The sequence below is a fragment of the Mirounga leonina genome, unplaced genomic scaffold, assembly GCF_011800145.1.
Source record: "Mirounga leonina isolate KUSES-001 unplaced genomic scaffold, KU_Mleo_1.0 Mir_173, whole genome shotgun sequence".
NCBI lineage: Eukaryota > Metazoa > Chordata > Mammalia > Carnivora > Phocidae > Mirounga > Mirounga leonina.
In genome coordinates this window covers 30,167,725-30,184,904 of record NW_023270447.1, presented here as the reverse complement: position 1 = coordinate 30,184,904, position 17,180 = coordinate 30,167,725, and the positions used below count along the sequence as shown (strand labels likewise).

General features: G+C 39.3%; 2 protein-coding genes, 1 non-coding gene and 1 pseudogene across 3 annotated transcripts in view; 1 reads left to right on the top strand and 3 right to left on the bottom strand.

Annotated features, from left to right (window-relative positions):
- The window catches only part of DNAJB4 (DnaJ heat shock protein family (Hsp40) member B4), a 43,859-nt gene that overhangs the window by 13,187 nt on the left and 13,492 nt on the right, over positions 1–17,180 (top strand). The window lies entirely within an intron of this gene.
- Positions 2,106–2,211, bottom strand: LOC118020447. Its single transcript, XR_004681885.1, has one exon. It is a non-coding gene; the product is annotated as a U6 spliceosomal RNA (small nuclear RNA).
- On the bottom strand, positions 3,417–4,025 carry LOC118019246 (fatty acid-binding protein 5-like). The gene is given in 1 exon segment (XM_035018229.1): positions 3,417–4,025. A coding segment is annotated over 1 exon segment (408 nt). The 3' UTR covers positions 3,417–3,617.
- LOC118019245 lies at positions 12,538–13,591 on the bottom strand (annotated as a pseudogene).

The window sequence follows — 17,180 nt, the reverse complement described above, 5'->3', positions numbered from 1 at the left end:
CCTACACCAATCACTGGCAAAAGGAAATGTGATTACTATAATTGATTTAAACTAACCATGAGTCACTCCCCCGGGACTGGGGAAACTCCCCCTTCCTTGACTTCATTATTTTGGAAGAAATTGGTATCTGTTAAGCGAGAAAGAAGTTAGGAATAGCTATTTGGTTCATAATCAGTAGTATCTGCCATTGCATTCTCACTTGGTCTCTGCTCCTGCTCAGTGTTTTTCATTGTCTCCTCTTGATTGGTGTGCCCTTTAAATGCTGGGTATCCTAAAGTTCTGTCTTTCATTCTTTCAAAATTATTCCTCTTTTCCGCTTTAAAATACCACCTGTGTTACAATATTTTCTAAAGCTTTATTTCAGCCAAGACTTTTTTCCTAAGCCCCAATTAAGAATATCCAACTCTCTCCTGGACATCTTCATCCACATTCAATTCAATTAAATATTGTTTTACTAGGTTTTTGGAAGTCAAATAAATCTTTGCCCTATATGATCTTACATTATAGTTGGGGAGTTAGCCAGAGAAATGAGTTGTTATAACATAGATGGTAATTAGGAATGCAGTCTTAGCAAGCGATAAAATTTACCAAGTACAGAAATAACGTAGATGAATGAGTGATCAGTAGGGTGGTAGGCATGTTCTGGTGGATCTCCTTTTTCCCTTCAAATGTACTCTTCCTATATTCTACATTCTATACTGTCAGTAGTAGCCCAAATGAGCACACCTTTGTTTAATCTAGAAACCAGGGCAACCTAAAATCTTTCCAAATCCCCAGATACAGTTGGTTGGCAAGTTGTACACATTCTATCTTTTTATTACTTAAATTTACCCATTTGTCTTTTTATATCCTAGTCATACTTTACGTCCCTGTAATTTCTCACTTCATTGAATTATTTACTTAGTAAAAGTTAATTGAATAGCAATGTATTATAAGGCTTTGTACTAGGGGGAAAAAAAGTTGTAGAAAAAACCCCCAAACTGGAACTCTCAGGGATGTTACGACCCTGTGGGTGAGGCATAAGCACACAGATGGTTATGTAGTTGTGATAAGTGATAGAGTGGAGATACTGGGGAAAATACGGGAAATCAAGGTCAAGGGAGCCTAATCCAAGCTGGCACTCAGATTTGCCCAACTAGAGGCTGAGTCTCAAAGTGGTAGTAAGCTCCGTGCCCAGAGGGAAGAGTGGAATACATCCACACCATTTCCTTTACACATACCAAAGAAATATCACTTCAGAGACATTACTTTGGGTGACTGTATTTAATACTGATGTTGCTCAAAAACAGTTTTTTAACTGATCATCATTAATGTAGAAGATTCTGATGCTTTCTCTGACTCCTTATGAGAGGAGAAACTTTAGAAAAGAATGAAGTGAAAATCACATAAGTTCCTCATTTCCTAGTGATGCTTTTACTTTCAGCACTGTGAAAGAAATGTACTAAGTGAACATGTGTAAATGGAGCCATTCCCACTACTTTAAATGTAAAGTATCATTTCAAAAAAATACAAGTACCTTTTTTAAAGATTTTATTTATTTGAGAGAGAGAGAAAGCATGTGAGAGAGAGAGAGAGAGAGAGAGAGAGCAGGAGCAGGGGGAGGGGCAGAAGGAGAAGCAGGTTGCCCTCTGAGCAGGGATCCTGATGAGGGGCTCAATCCCAAGGTCATGACCTGAGCCCAAGGCAGACGCTTAATCGACTGAGCTACCCAGGCGTCCCTCAAGTATCTTTTCTTAAAGATAAAAAATGGAATACTAGGGGCACCTGGGTGGCTCAGTCGTTAAGCGTCTGCCTTCAGCTCGGGTCATGATCCCAAGGTCCTGGGATCGAGCCCTGCACTGGGTTCCCTGCTCCGCGGAAAGCCTGCTTCTCCCTCTCCCACTCCCCCTGCTTGTGTTCCCTCTCTCTCGCTGTTTCTCTCTCTGTCAGATAAATAAATTTAAAAAAAATATTTAAAACAAATGGGATGCTATTTTTCAATGTTATTGAGGTAAAATTGACAAAACTGTAAGATACTTCAGATAATTTGATATATGTTTACATTGTGAAAGGATTCCTCCCCTCTAGTTAATTCACATCCATCACCTCACATATTTACCTTTTCGTAAGATAGTAAACATTTCACAAATCTGCATGTGATCCTTGCACAGGGGCCTTGCTAATCTTTCAGTGTTATTCCAACGATAGTGTATGTGTTGCTGAAGTGAGCACGGGGATACTATTTTATATAAGTAAAAATGGACTTTTCTTTAGAGTGCATCTGTTAAGATTTTATTTCCCATAAATGCACATGTGAGAGATGTGTATGTGTGAGACTTAAGTTCATAGGTTGAGATTTCTGAAAAATTGGACTATAGCACTGGTGATTCATAGAAACCTCTATGTCTACACTGGCTGATACAGTGGCCACTAGCCACATGAAAGCTAAGGACCTGAAATGTGGCTATCTGAATTGAGATGTTGTATAAGTGTAAAATTCGTTCTGGATTCTGAGACTTAGTGCCAAAAAAAGAGTGTAAAAGATTATTATTATCGACAGGATTTAGAAAGAAAGAGGGGGACGGGGAGGGTTTTCAGTTTGGACTAAGAACACAAAGCCCAATGGAAAAGAGCATAAAATGTGTGTGATACAGCAAAAAAGCTGGTCAGATTATATAGCAGAGGATTTAGGAAGGCTCATATTAGGAAGCTGACAGAAAAAGTTATGGTCAGATTGTTGAGAGTTTTGAATGTCATTTTTTTAACTCAATAACATTATTATCTTTATAATGATTACATGTTGTAATGATAATATCTTAGATTTATTGGGTTAAATAAAATACATTATTAAGATTAATTTTACTTTTCTCTTTACTTTTATTAAAATGTGGATTCTAGAAATGCTTATATGACATATGTGGCTCACTTTATATTTCTGTTGGACAGCATTGCTCTAGATTATGTGATCTTTCAACATAGTCAAAGTGTTATAATCAAATATCAATTTACAAGACCCATTTAAAATGACCTAGAATTCTATAGTTTTTTTTTTTTAGCTCTCTGATTCAGTATTAAAAAGTAATATAGAGAATACTTTATTTTAACTAATTCCAAAATGCTAGGAAAGTATGAGATTAGCTCACTGTATATTCACTAGTCCTCTAGTAAGTTTTTCAATGACTTCTTGTAAAAAAGGGTACAAAGAAGGGCAAGTTGTTACTGGGCTATTTTTTTTTTAAAGATTTTATTTATTTATTTGACAGAGACAAAGCGAGAGAGGGCACACAAGCAGAGGGAGTGGGAGAGGGAGAAGCAGGCTTCCTGCTGAGCAGGGAGCCCGATGTGGGGCTCGACCCCAGGACCCTGGGATCATGACCTGAGCCGAAGGCAGACGCTTAACGACTGAGCCACCCAGGCGCCCCTAAATTTTTATAAACTTTTTTTTTAGCACAAATTTATTTACTAACCAAAGGGATGATCCTAATTAAATCAACACTTTGAAAGAGATGCATGTGAAATGTTTGTGATAAGGATAATTGAACACAGTAATGAAAAAAAAAGCAGTATGGAGATTTGCTCATTGAACTGAGCTTGTTCATCCTCACAGCTAATTCCTGTCCACAATGATGATGGAATTTTTACTCTACTTTTTCATAGACCCACGTACAGGTGACATTATTCATGACGCATTCCACCACTAATTTCCCATTTTCCAATTTTCTTGTGATTGTGCTTTCCTTCCCATCCCATTCCTGATGTTGAACCAACGCACCGTCTGTGAAGTTGCAGACGGTCTCAGTTTTTCTGCCATCAGCTGTAGTTTCTTCAAACTTCTCTCCCAGGTTACATGAAAACTGTGTTGTTTTCAAAGTGCTCTCAGTTTTTATGGTGAGGTTTTTGCCGTCAGAAGAGATGATACAATCTGGTTTGGCCATTGCACCCACTTTTCACAGAGCCATTCCCACTCTTACTTCCTTCATGTATTCGTCAAAGCCTTTGCTTTCCACTAAGCGCCATCTTCCAACCAGCTGCTGAATGGTGGCCATGGTGGGTGCGGGCCGGTGGGCCTAGCAAGCAGAGCAGAGTGGGGCATCGGGAGCATGGCTTCCTAATTTTTATAAACTTCTTAAAGCAATTTCACATTATCTTATTTTTTTGAAGGCGTGTACTTTTAAATTTTATTTATTTTTATTTTTTAATATTTATTTATTTTTAGAGAGGAGAGGGGAGGGGTAGAGGGAGAGAAAGAATCTTTTTTTTTTTTTTTAAGATTTTATTTATTTATTTGAGAGAGAGAGAATGAGAGACAGCATGAGAGGGAGGAGGATCAGAGGGAGAAGCAGACTCCCTGCCGAGCAGGGAGCCCGATGCGGGACTCGATCCCGGGACTCCAGGATCATGACCTGAGCCCAAGGCAGTCACTTAACCAACTGAGCCACCCAGGCGCCCGGCAGAGAAAGAATCTTAAGCAGGCTCCACACCCAGTGGGGAGCCCGATGTGGGGCTAGATCTCATGACCCTGAGATCATGACCTGAGCCCAAATCAAGAGTTGGACACTCAGCTGACTAAGCCACCCAGATGCCCCTGTTTGTTTATTTTAAAATTTTATTTTTAAGTAATTTCTACACCCAACATGGGGCTCAAACTCACAACCCCAGGATCAAGAGTTGCATGCTCCAAGACTGAGCCAACCAGGTACCCCTGTACTTTTAAATTTTGTTGTAAATCTTTTCTTTTGTAAAAGCCATTAATTCAATAAAATTAAATGTGTATATTCAATTATAGTGCTTTCTGCAGGAAAAGTATTAAAATCAAGCAATGACACAGTATTAAAACTTGAAAACTTTGGGAGTTACCAATATAACTATAGTGATGAAGTGCTGGGAAATTCCAGTGGTACAGAGAGTAGTCCAGGGAGAATTATGACTGATAAAAGCTCTGTTCTCTTTTTTTTTTTTTTTAAAGATTTTATTTATTTGACAGAGAGAGAGACAGCAAGAGCAGGAACACAAGCAGGGGGAGTGGGAGAGGGAGAAGCAGGCTTCCTGCCGAGCAGGGAGCCCGATGTGGGACTCGATCCCAGGACCCTGGGATCATGACCTGAGCTGAAGGCAGACGCTTAATGACTGAGCCACCCAGGCACCCAGCTCTGTTCTCTTTTTAGGTTAGTTTGACATCTTTTACTCTTACTCTCGAAGCTTACAAATGTTAATGAAACTTTGTCAAGAATATACCTTAGAACCAAGAAAGTAATTTCACTAGCTTCAAAGTAAACTGACACTTAAGAAATGTCAGGGATGTTGCTGGAGTGGGGGGTGGGGTGGGAGGGATGGGGTGACTGGGTGATAGACACTGGGAAGGGTATGTGCTCTGGTAAGCACTGTGAATTGTGCAAGACTGTTGAATCTCAGATCTGTACCTCTGAAACAAATAATGCAATATATGTTAAGAAAAAAAAAAGAAGAAGAAGGTAGCGGGAGGGGAAGAATGAAGCGGGGGAAATCGGAGGGGTAGACGAACCATGAGAGATGATGGACTCTGAAAAACAAACAGGGTTCTAGAGGGGAGGGGGTGGGAGGATGGGTTAGCCTGGTGGTGGGTATTGAGGAGGGCACATTCTGCATGGAGCACTGGGTGTTATGCACAAACAATGAATCATGGAACACTTCATCTAAAATTAATGATGTAATGTATGGGGATTAACATAAGAATAAAAAAAAAAAAAGAAATGTCAGGGATGGAGTGTCTGGGTGATGGACATTGGGGAGGGTATGTGCTATGGTGAGCGCTGTGAATTGTGTAAGACTGATGAATAACAGACCTGTACCCCTGAAACAAATAATACATTATATGTTAATAAAGTTTTTTTTAATAAAATAATAATAAAAAAGAAATGTCAGATACCTGGGACCCCTGGGTGGCTCAGTTGGTTAAGTGTCTGCTTTCAGCTCAGGTCATGATCCCAGGGTCCTGGAATTGAGTTCTGCATTGGGCTCCCTGCTCAGCGGGGAGTCTGCTTCTTCCTCTGCCTGCCGCTCCCCCTGCTTGTGCTCTCTCTCTCTGACAAATAAATAAATAAAATCTAAGAAAGAAAGAAAGAAAAAGAAAGAGAAAGAAAGGAAGAAAAGGAAGAGAAAAAGAAAAAGAATGAACGAAAGAAAGAAAGGAATGTCAAATACCTTTTAAAAGAAAGTTTGTTTTTGGGGCTCCTGGCTGGCTTAGTCGGTAGAGCATGCCACTCTTGATCTTGGGGTTGTGGGTTTGAGCCCCACATTGGGCATAGAGGTTATGTAGAAAAATAAAGTTTTTTCAAAGACCTAATGAATTGACCCTTTTTGAAGAACATGAAGGAGCAGTCATTAAGTTAAAAAAATGACATTCAAAACTCTCAACAATCTAACCATAACTTCTTTTGTCAGCTTCTTAATGTGAGCCTTCCTAAATCCCATGCTGTAATCTGACCAGTCTTTTTGCTGTATCACATACATTTTATGTTCTTTTCCATGGGGCTTTGTGTTCTCGGTCCAAATAGAAAACCTTCCCCATGCCCCTCTTTCTTTCTAAATCCTATCAATCTTTCAAGACCCTGCTCATATTTTTCTTTTATAAAACTTCCCCATACCAGCCCAAGATGAGCATATAATTAACATTTGTATGTATTTTATTTTTGTAAAGCCCTTTCACATATTTTCTCATTCTTTATGTCAGTCTAATGAGATAAATGATGTTATCTATTTCATAGAATAAGGGATCTGAGTCTCAGAGATACAGTCATTTTTCCAGAACTTCATATAGATGCTAAATACTGAAGCTAGGAATATTAGAACCAATTCCTCTCATTCCAAGTTTCATCGTCTACTCTCTATGGCTTAATGGTCCCTTAAATCCTGTGACAGTTACATAACACACTTACTTAAAGCCATTAATTGTTACCCTATGTGTATCAAACTGTTTAACTTGATTGTTAGCCGTAGGCTTGGAGGGATATGTACAGATTGGTCATGGGGAAGGGGGGAATAAATGGAAAAGGTGAAGAGAGCTGAATACATTTCTTTTTTTTTTTTTAAGGATTTTATTTAATATTTGAGAGAGAGTAAGAGAGAGAGCATGAGAGCAGGGTTGCGGGCAGAGTGAGAAGCAGATGCCCCGCTGAGTAAGAAGCCCAATGCAGAGCTCGATCCAGGGGCCCTGGGGTCATGACCTGAGCCAAAGGCAGACGCTCAACCGACTGAGCCAGGTGCCCCTGAATACATTTCTTGATAATAGAATCAAAGAGGTCATTAAGCGCTCTTCATCAGTCCACTTGCTCTTCTGAAAGCATTATAGTTTTTTAAAACTGTGATACCTAGCCTTGCCTCTTTTCCTCTACCTATCTTAGTGCCAAATTTTTAGTATAATTCTTAAAGCAGAGCTAAACAGCGAGGTCTTCCCTGACCATCCTGGGTAAGGTAGCCCTTCTCCATCAATTCCTGCCTTAGAAACATTTAAAATTTTTCTTCAAAGCACTTCAAACTATCTAAAATTCTATCATTTCTTTATTAACTCGTTTCTTGGTTGTCTTCTCCCACTAGAATATGAGTTGAATGAAAGTGAGGATGTTGTGTATCTCTTTTATAGCACATAGTAAGCACTTAGTAAATATTTGCTGAATGAGATACTTTATTCATGGAAAATGTTCACTATGATAATATCCACCTTTTAAAACAAGTTTTATAGTACTCATCAAATACTATACAATATGCACTCAAATTCTGTTGACTGTTTAATTCCAAATACGAGTCCAAATTACTGTAATAACCTAAAGAAGGACATTTTATAGTTAAGAAAAAAATAGGATTTCTAGAACATTTAAATAGGGTTTAATGTCTTATAGACACTTGCCTTAAGTTTACTTATTCTGTCTTATAACCTAGATGGAGTAAGAAATGAATCTCTTTAATATTTTTCTATTTTTTTCCCTAGAGATAAATTTGCATTTGTAATGATGACAAAATTTTTAGGTATTGTAACTCATGCTCAAAGTCTAAGGTTTTTCTAAAATTTAGCATCTGAGTTCCAAACTTACAACAGAAACTGCAGCAACAGGAATTAGGGCTGGAAAGATCTGACTCTAAAATCAAAGATACATATTTTAAGGGGTACCTGGCTGGCTCAGTCAGTAGAGCATGCGACTCTTGATCTCCAGGTCATGAGTTCAAGCTCCTCGTTGGGTGTAGAGATTACTTAAAAACAAAACAAAACAAAAAACGTATTTTAAGAATACAAACATTATACCTTTTTCACATTTATTTTTAAATTTTTAAGTAAACTTTATTTTTTTTTAGAGCAGTTTTAGGTTCACACAAAATTGAGTGGAAGGTTTCCCATAAGCCTCCACACATGCACAATCCCCCCACCCCATTATCAATGTCTCCCACTAAATAGGACATTTATTTACAACTAATGAATTTAAATTGATACATCATTATCACCCAGAGTCTATAATTTACATTAGGGTTCACTTCTGGTGTTATACATTCTATGAATTTAGACAAATGTATAAGGTCATGTGCCCACCATTTCAGTATTATACAGAGCAGTTTCACTGCCCTAAAAATCCTCTGTACTCTACCTATTTATCCTTCCCTTCCCACTAACCCAACTACCACTGATTTTTTTTTTTTTTTTTTACTGTCACCATAGTTTTACCTTTTCCAGAATGTCATATAGTATATAGTCTTTTCAGACTGGTTTCTTTCACTTAGTAATATACATTTATAGTTCCATGTCTTTTCATGGTTTGCTAGCTTATTTCTTTTTAGTACTGAATAATATTCCATTGTCTGAATGACCATAGTTTATCACATTCACCTACTAGAGGACATCTTGGTTGCTTCCAAGCTTCCAAATTTGGGCAGTTACGAATGAGGCTGCTATAAATATCCATGTGCAGGTTTTTGTGTAGACCTAGTTTTTCAGTTCCTTTGAGTAAATACCAAGGAACATGATTGTGGGGTCATACGATAAGTATATGTTTAGTTTTCTAAGAAACCATCAAATTATCTTCCAAAGTGTACTATTTTGCACTCCCACCAACAATGAATGAGAATTCCTTTTGCTCTACATCTTTGCCAGCATTTGGTATTGCCAGTGTTCTGGATTTTGGCCATTCTAATAGCTTTGTTGTGGTATATTTGTTTTTATTTGCATTTCACTGATGACATTTGATATGGAGTATCTTTTCATATGCTTATTTGCCATCTTTATATCTTCTTTGGTGAGGTTTCTGTTAAGGTCTTTGGCCCATTTTTTAATTGGTTTGTTTTCTTATTGTTGAGTTTTAAGAATTCTTCACATATATATTTTTGTTTTGTTTTTCCATTTTTAAATTTAAATGAATTAATAAACATATAATGTATTATTAGTTTCAGAGGTAGAGGTCAGTGATTCATCAGTCTTATATAATACCCAGTGCTCATTACATCACATGCCCTCCTTAATGTCCCTCACCTGGTTACCCAATCCCTCTACCCCTCTCCCCTCCAGCAACCCTCAGTTTTTTTCCTATGATTAAGAGTCTCTTATGGTTTGTCTCCCTCTCTGATTTCGTCTTCTTTTATTTTTCCTCTCTTCCCCTATGATCTTCTGTTTTGTTTCTTAAATTCCACATATGAGTGAGATCATATGATAATTGTCTTTCTCTGACTTATTTCGCTTAGCATAATACCCTCTAGTTCCATCCACGTCATTGCAAAGGGTAAGATTTCATTTTTTAATGGCTGAGTAGTATTCCATTATGTATATATATCACATCTTCTTTATCCATTCATCTGTTGATGGACATCTGGGCTCTTTCCATAGTTTGGTTATTGTAGACATTGCTGCTATAAACGTTGGGGAGTGGGTGCCTCTTTGGATCACTATATTTATATCTTTGGGGTGAATGCAGTAGTGCAATTGCTGGGTTGTAGGGTAGCTCTATTTTCAACTTTTTGAGGAACCTCCATACTGTTTTCCAGAGTGGCTGCACCAGCTTGCATTCCCACCAACAGTGTAGGAGGGTTCCCCTTTCTCCGCATTCTTGCTAACATCTGTCGCTTCCTGGCTTGTTAATTTTAGCCATTCTGACTGGTGTGAGGTGGTATCTCATTGTGGTTTTGATTTGTATTTCCCTGATGCCGAGTCATGTTGAACATTTTTTCGTGTGTCTGTTGGCCATTTGTATGTCGTCTTTGGAGAAATGTCTGTTCATGTCTTCTTCTGTTTCTTGTTTGGATTATTTGTTCTTTGGGTGTTGAGTTTAATAAGTTCTTTATAGATTTTGGATACTAGCCCTTTATCCAATAAGACATTTGCAAATATCTCCCATTTTGTCAGAAGGGAAACAAAGTTCTTTATATATTTAGGATAATAGTCCTTTATCAGATATGTCCTTTTTTTTTCCTCCCAAGATTTTACTTAAATTCAGGTTAGTTAACATATAGTATAGTATTGGTTTCAGGAGTAGACCTTAGTGATTCATCACTTACATATAAAACCCAGTGCTCATCCCAAGTGGTCTCCTTAATGCCCATCACCCATTTAGCCCAACCCTCCACCCATCTCCCCTCCAGCAACCCTCAGTTTGTTCTCTATAGTTAAGAGTCTCAAAAGGGCCATATGCACCCCAATGTTCATAGCAGCAATGTCCGCAATAGCCAGACTGTGGAAAGAGCCAAGGTGCCCTTCAGCAGATAAATGGATAAAGATGTGGTCCATATATACGATGGAATATTACTCAGCCATCAGAAAGGATGAATACCCAACTTTTACATCAACATGGATGGGACTGGAGGAGATTATGCTAAGTGAAATAAGTCAAACAGAGAAAGTCAATTATCATATGGTTTCACTTATTTGTGGAACATAAGGAATAGCATGGAGGACATTAGGAGAAGGAAGGGAAAAATGAAGGGGGGGCAATTGGAGGGAGAGATGAACCATGAGAGACTATGGACTCTGGGAAAGAAACTGAGGGTTTTAGAGGGGAGTGGAGGGATGGGTTAGCCTGGTGATGGGTATTAAGGAGGGCACATATTGCATGGAGCACTGGGTGTTATATGAAACCAGTGAATCATGGATCACCACATCAAAAACTAATGATGTATTGTATGGTGACTAACATAATAAAAATAAAATTAAAAAAAAAAGAGTCTCTTATGGTTTGCCTTCCTCTCTGTTTGTTTGTTTGTTTTTTTTCTTTTTACGATTTTATTTATTTGACAGAGAGAGGCACAGCGAGAGAGGGAACACAAGCAGGGGGAGTGGGAGAGGGAGAAGCAGGCTTCCCGCGGAGCAGGGAGCCCGATGCGGGGCTCGATCCCAGGACCCTAGGAACATGACCTGAGCCGAAGGCAGACACTTAACTACAGCCACCCAGGCGTCCCTCTTCTCTGTTTTTATCTTATTTCATTTTTCATTCACTTCCCCTATGTTCATCTGTTTTGTTTCTTAAGAATTCCCATATGAGTGAACACATATGGTATGTGTCTTTCTCTGATTGACTTATTTCGCTTAGCATAATACTAGTTCCATCCACATTGTTGCAGATTCAGATGTCTTTTGAAATATTTTCTCCCAATCTGTGGCTTGTTTACTCATTTTCTTGACAATATCTTTTTCAGCAGAAAATTATAATTTTAATGCAGTCCAGCTTATCAATTCTCTCTTTCATGAACTGTTCCTTTGGTATTGTATTTAAAAATCATTGCCAAACCAAAGGTCATCTAGATTTTTTCATATGTCCTAGGAGTTTTATAGTTTTGTATTTTACACTTAGGTCTGTGATCCATTTTGAGTTAATTTTTTTTTTTAATTTTATTGAAAACTTTACTTGAAAAAATAAAATTCCAAATATTCTAGTGAGACAAACCCCTGTTCTTGCTTTGAGGTCTGTGAATCAGGCTGTGACATTTTGTGTGGTCTGTAGCCTATTGACTCGAGGTGAGTCGGGTTTCCTAGGGAACCTGCAAGGCTTGGGGCTTTTCTCTGCCCTTGGCCTAAGGGACAAAAGTGGGCTAAGCCAGTTTTTGTCATGCTGGGAGGCTGGAGTGAGGGGTCTGTTCCCCATGGCAGTGTCTCGGGCCTCTTCAGAAAAGAGGAGTCTGAAGTGGAAAGACAACAAGGGCGGATGGACTCCCCAGGATGGGTCTCTGGAGGTAGATGTGATCATGACCATACAAGCAAGGCTAAGACCTCAGGTGAGCAGAAAAAAGCCTGTGCCTTTGAAGGCTGGAAGCTTGCTCAGGCCCTAGGCCAGGATGCCCTTTGGATGGTTCTTTTGGAAATGAGAAGGCCCCTGGAGTTTTTCTGCCCTGCTTACCCATCTGGGCTCTTGCTATGGGTGGGGAGCTAGCAGCCTGCTTGGGGCTCTTGGTGCCAGGCTCATTGCAGAGGGCTGGTGAGGTAGAGCAGGGGCCACTGCTGTCCCCGTACTTCTCTCAGGGGAGGGCCTTTTGCTGGCTGATGCCTGAGCCTAAGCTTGACAAGGGCAAAGACCAGAGAGGTGTCCCAGGAGTCTTTGCAAGGGTGGTGAGGACTCAGTCATCAGCCACAACAGAGAGGGCTCTGAGCTCACTCAGTCTGGCCTCATTCTCCCTCTCCCATTGCTCATCAGGGTGGCCAGGCTGGTCAAGCTGCTGGGTCAGGTCTCCAAAGATCTTCTGCATTTCAGAGTAGTACCAAACCTAGGCTCGGATCAGGGTCTCAAAGCTGGGCTGGATGGAAGTAGTCGAGCTGGCTGTGGTAGAACCTCGGCATGTCATCCAGGAGCTGCTTGTTCTTGGCCTCAAAGTCGTCCTGCACAGGCCACAGCTCTTCTCGGGCCTGGTGGAGTTTGGCCAGCACGGGCCCCGTCTTCTCCTTCTCCTCGTACTTCTCCACCTTGGCCTGCAATCTCCAGTAGTCCTGCCAGGCCTGCTCCAGCTGTTTCACCGCCATGTTTAGGCTCGGGAAGACACTGCCGAACTTTTTTAAGGGTTCAGTCACGGTCTTTTGAATCTGGTTCACCTTTTCCTGGTTGAAGGTGTCCTTCCGCTTCATGGCTGTGTCCAGAGCTGTCACCATGTTCAGGAAATCCTGGTCTTGCTCGCAGAGGGGATTGGAGAGCAAATCCAAGGGTATCTTCCTGGCAGATGTGGACATGGTCAGGTCAGCAACGGTGCTCTTCTTCATGTCTTTCTGCAGCCTCCTGGTCTGCTCCTCTAGCTGCTGGAGTTTTCCATACTCCCTCTCAAAATCTCTCTCCATTGTTTTGGGGACAATCTGTTTCTTGGGCTGCCTGGTCTTGAAAGGAATCCAGCTCACGGTTCCGAACCTGGCCCTGCCACCGGGGTCCGCAGCTGCAACTGGGTCCTCAGGGCATTTTGAGTTAACTCTTGTGAAAGGTTTAAGGTCTGTGTCTAGATTCATTTCTTTGCAAGTGGATGTCCAGTTGTTCAGCACCATTTGTTGAAAAGACTGTTTTTTCTCCATTGTATTGCCTTTGCTCTTTTGTCAAAGATTAGTTGACCATATTTATACGTGTCTATTTCTGGGTTCTCTATTCTGTTCAATTGGTCTATTTGCCTGTTCTTTCACCAATACCACACTGCTTGATTACTGTGTTTGAAATAGTCAATGTATTTGAGATTTGCATTTGAAATACAATGAATGCTACCTATGTGAAAGTATAATGATTTTAAATTTTAACAGAGTCAAGATGAGTAAGTAGCAAATATTAACTGGGCTATTTGGAAAGAGCCATTTATTCTTAGTTTGACAGCTGTTGTGTGTGGATGTATATAAAAAAGTAAATGTAAATAAGGACATTTTATTATTCCTATGGTATGGTAATTTTTTTTCTAGAAAAAAGTTCTTCTAGTTCATATGATGAGATCATTGTCATCACAATAGTAGCTAACATTTTCATAGTCCTCATTATGTGCCAGTCACATTTAAGTGTATCACACATTTATCTCATTTAATCCTCACATCAGCCCTATGAAGTAATATTAATGCTAATCCCACTTGACAGATGAGGAAACTGAGGCACAGAAAAGTTAAGTCAAAGACCACACAGCTAGTAAGTGGTGGTGTCAGAACTCTAACCTAGGCAGTCTGGCTCCAAAATCTGTGTTTTTAACCACTACACTGTCAGTATTCCCTGGTGCCACCCTAGCAAATTTTATAACCACGATTCAGCTATCTAAAGCACTGTGGGAACAAGGTGTAAAAGAGCCTCGGTTTGTTTATTCTGGGATAAGAAGTACTGGGGAATGGAAGTCACAACTTACTAAAATTAATTACTTGATGAGAAATTTCTGGACTAAATGTACCCATTTAAGAATTAAATATTGACAAAAAGCTTCCAACAGGAGCACTGTTAAAATATTAGAAGTCATCTGTCTTTAAGTATTTAAGTGATGATCTGAATTTCAATAGTGATTTCTTCTGAGACTCTGGAAGGCATGCTGTCTTTCTTCGTACTAATGTATTATAAACTGAGAAATGATTTGTGAATTGGAGGAAAAAAACCTTTTTTTTTTTTTTTAAAGATTTTATTTATTTATTTGAGAGAGAGAGAGCACATGAGAGGGGGGAGGGTCAAAGGGAGAAGCAGACTCCCTGCCGAGCAGGAAGCCCGATGCGGGACTCAATCCAGGGACTCCAGGATCATGACCTGAGCCGAAGGCAGTCGCTTAACCAACTGAGCCACCCAGGCGCCCGGAAAAAAACCTTTTTTATTGTCTATTAATAAAGCCAAAGTAGAAGGTGAAGAAGGCATCAGTTGAATGACTACTTATGTACTTTAAAGATTGTGTGTGGTAAAGTGCTATTTTTAGCTCTCATGATCTAAACATATATAATATTTTAAACTGTGATTATACAATCAAAAAGGACTCGTTCTTCTGTAAAAATATTTATCTGTAATTACTATGAAAGCATAATATCACAAATAAGGAAGCTTTGTTGAAGTTTTTGAAAAAAAAAAAAAAAGTCATTAGAATGTTTACTTAATTCTGGCCCATGTCTCCCTAAGATAGAGTGACACACTTCCTCCACATATATTATTGGGCACAAAAACTGTTAAACTGTGTTTAAAAAAAAAAAAACTTTGATGAACAAAATAATAAACACACTTAAGTTTTCTGATTTGGTTGAAAAAATTAAAATCTCTTAAAATATATTGTAACTTACCTTCAGTTAGAGATGAATCACCCCTACCCCAGCATGAGAATTTAAGCTTGTAAACTGTAAACATTAAGGAGAAAATCTCTTTGTAATTTTCATTTATTTATTTACTTATTTTTAAAGTAAGCTCTACACCCAATATGGGGTTTAAACTCAGGACCCCAAGATCAAGAGTCACATGTCATGCCAACTGAGCCAGCCACACATATATATACCTATAAAATCATATAAGCAGGATTTATGTGATTTTTTTTTAAAGATTTTATTTATTTGACAGAGAGAGACACAGCGAAAGAGGGAACACAAGCAGGGGGAGTGGGAGAGGGAAAGCAGGCTTCCCGAAGAGCGGGGAGCCTTATGCAGGGCTCGATCCCAGGACTCTGAGATCATGACCTGAGCTGAAGGCAGACGCTTAACGACTGAGCCACCCAGGCGCCCCAGGATTTATGTGATTTTTAAACAATATTTCAAATAGACTATTATGTAGTTTTTTGGCTTTGCTTTTATTTTTACTTTTTTTTTTTTTAAGACTTTATTTATTTGCGAGAGAGACAATGAGAGACAGAGAGCATGAGAGGGAGGAGGGTCAGAGGGAGAAACAGACTCCCTGCTGAGCAGGGAGCCTGATGTGGGACTCGATCCTGGGACTCCAGGATCATGACCTGAGCCGAAGGCAGTCGCTTAACCAACTGAGCCACCCAGGCGCCCCTATTTTTTTATTTTTATTTTAAAGATTCCATCTATCTGAAAGAAAGAGCACGAGTAGTGGGGGAGAGGGAGAAGTGGACTCCCCGCTGAGCAGGGAGCCCATGGTGGGGCTCAGTCCTGGACTCTGGGATCATGACCTGAGCCAAAGGCAGATGCTTAACCGACTGAGCCACCCAGGTGACCCTTTTTGTACTTTTAAAAATATTAAATGAGCTTTGTTCACATCTCAGCTCCATTTTCCCTAAAAACTGCCGCTACTTTTCCCTTTACATACTATTTTTGTCATGATAATTATTTTTTTAATTTTTTTAAAAGATTTTATTTATTTATTTGCCAGAGAGAGAGAGAGCACAAGCAGGGAGAACGGCAGGCAGAGAGAGAAGCAGGCCTTTTGCCGAGCAAGGAGCCCGATGTGGGACTCCATCCCAGGACCCCAGGATCATGACCTGAGCCGAAGGCAGACGATTAACCGACTGAGCCACCCAGGCGTCCCTCGTGATAATTATTTATAGGGATGACAGTTGGTTACACACCCCCATTTAAAAAAAAAAAAAACCTACACTTATCTCATAGATGAAAAAAACTTAGATGAAAAAAATTTAATGTAAAGTGACTGTGTAATGGATTTTTAACCCCTAAGTGGTAGAGGAGACAGCTCAGTCTGAAAAAGTAAATATAAGAGCAAAATTTCTCTGAAGTACTATGTAGTTTAATAATTATATCAATCCACTACTCTATTGCATCTAATTGCAATGAGTATATTGGTATACTTAATAGTTTTTTGTCTTTGGATTATTTCTAGGGACAAATTTCCAGGTATGGTATTTACAGAGATTTTAAAATCATTTTTAATAATTGTTCCCAGGGTCCCCTGGGCGGCTCAGTCAGTTAAGTGTCTGACTCTTGATCTCAGCTCAGGTTTTGATCACAGGGTTGTGAGTTGTTCCCAAATGGTTTTTTAAATTATTTTTATTATTTATTTATTTTTAATGGATAAATGGGTGTTTATTTTATTGTTAACCATTTTGAACTGCCAATTTACATCACATATACTTTTTTGTATATCTCACTGTACTAGTTCTCTAGGGCTGCTAAAACAAATTGTCACAAAGGAGACATCTTAAAACAACAGAAATTTATTCTCACACTTCTGGCAGCTAAACCAAGGTGTGGGTAGGGCCACACTCCTTTCAAAGGCTCTGAGAGATAATCCTAGGAGAGTAGTATAGATCTACACATTTTAGGAATAACTTTTCTGCTTATTTGAGTGTTTCTCATTCTTTTAAAATAAAAATGTAGTGGA